At 66.2% G+C, this 1108-nt stretch overlaps 1 protein-coding gene across 1 annotated transcript in view; it reads right to left on the bottom strand.

Moving 5' to 3' along the window:
- Nucleotides 1-15: 15 nt before the first annotated feature.
- The window catches only part of LOC103917177 (guanine nucleotide-binding protein G(i) subunit alpha-2-like), a 7856-nt gene continuing 6763 nt past the window's right edge, over nt 16-1108 (bottom strand). The window contains 4 exon segments of the mRNA XM_009324286.1: nt 16-246; nt 487-519; nt 521-620; nt 812-844. Of these exon segments, the coding sequence (XP_009322561.1) occupies nt 16-246; nt 487-519; nt 521-620; nt 812-844 (397 nt within the window).

Below are 1108 nucleotides of genomic sequence, written 5' to 3'. Positions count from 1 at the left end.
CCCCAGCATCTCCTGCTACAGTGTCCGGGCAAGGCACCGCCCGCTCCTCCTGCCAGGGGGACCAGGGAGGGCGCCGAGGGACCCCACAGTACCTGTGTACTCGGGGAAGCAAATGGTCAGGGGGCTGTGCACGATCTTCTCCTCAAAGAGGTCCTTCTTGTTGAGGAAGAGGATGATGGACGTGTCCGTGAACCACTTGTTGTTGCAGATGCTGTCAAACAGCTTCATGCTCTCGTGCATCCGGTTCTGGCAGGGGAGACAGCAGCCTGAGCCGGGCAGGGACCCCCAGGCAGCGCCCGCCCCACTGCTGCCCAACCTGCTGCCCCCCCACCGCTCCTGCCTGCCCAGGCAGGGGATGCCGAGGGCCTTGCAAGGCTTGGGCCATGCTGGCCAGGGCACTGGTGGCCACCAGAGGAGGGGGTGCTCCCCCAGCCCCCCAAGGAGAAGGTGGCTCACGGCACCGGGCTCCATCCCCCCCCAACTCACCATCTCCTCATCTTCAGCCAGCACCAGGTCGGTCGTAGGCACTCAGGGCCACGCAGAAAATGATGGCAGTCGCCCCCTCGAAGCAGTGGATCCACTTCTTCCGCTCCGAGCGCTGGCCGCCCACGTCGAACATCCTGGGCAGGGAGACAGCATGGCGGTGGACAGCAGCTCCTGGCCCCACTGCCCTCGCCCCGCTCCCTGCCTCAGTTTCCCCGGCTGCCCAGAGAAGGAGCTGCACCAGGAAAAGGCGCTGGGATGGGCAGAGCGCAGCGCCTCTGCCCCAGGGGTTTTGCTGGTGCCATGGATCTGCCCCGGCACCCGCTACCTATCACAGGTGGTGTCTGGGCTTATTTCCCAGCTGGAGAAAACCCCCACCATGAGCCAGGGCAGGATCAGGCCGCCTTTCCCAGATGGGAATGCTCCCTGGAGCCAGGCTCCAGGAGATGCTCTCGGAGACCCGCTCTGGAGCAGGCACTGCGGGGTTTTGCTGGAGACCTTGGGCCAAGGGGAGCCGCGGTGCCTGGCCGAGCAGCTGGGGGCTCAGCGGGATCGCGGGCAGCACGAGGGCTCAGGGGATGATCCTGGTGCACCACGCGCCTCTCCTGCTGCAGGCAGCAGGGGA

This window comes from Pygoscelis adeliae, unplaced genomic scaffold (assembly GCF_000699105.1).
Source record: "Pygoscelis adeliae isolate BGI_AS28 unplaced genomic scaffold, ASM69910v1 Scaffold1265, whole genome shotgun sequence".
Classification (NCBI taxonomy): Eukaryota; Metazoa; Chordata; class Aves; order Sphenisciformes; family Spheniscidae; genus Pygoscelis; species Pygoscelis adeliae.
The sequence above is the reverse complement of the archived record's forward strand: the minus strand, read 5'-3'. Positions and strand labels throughout refer to the sequence as shown.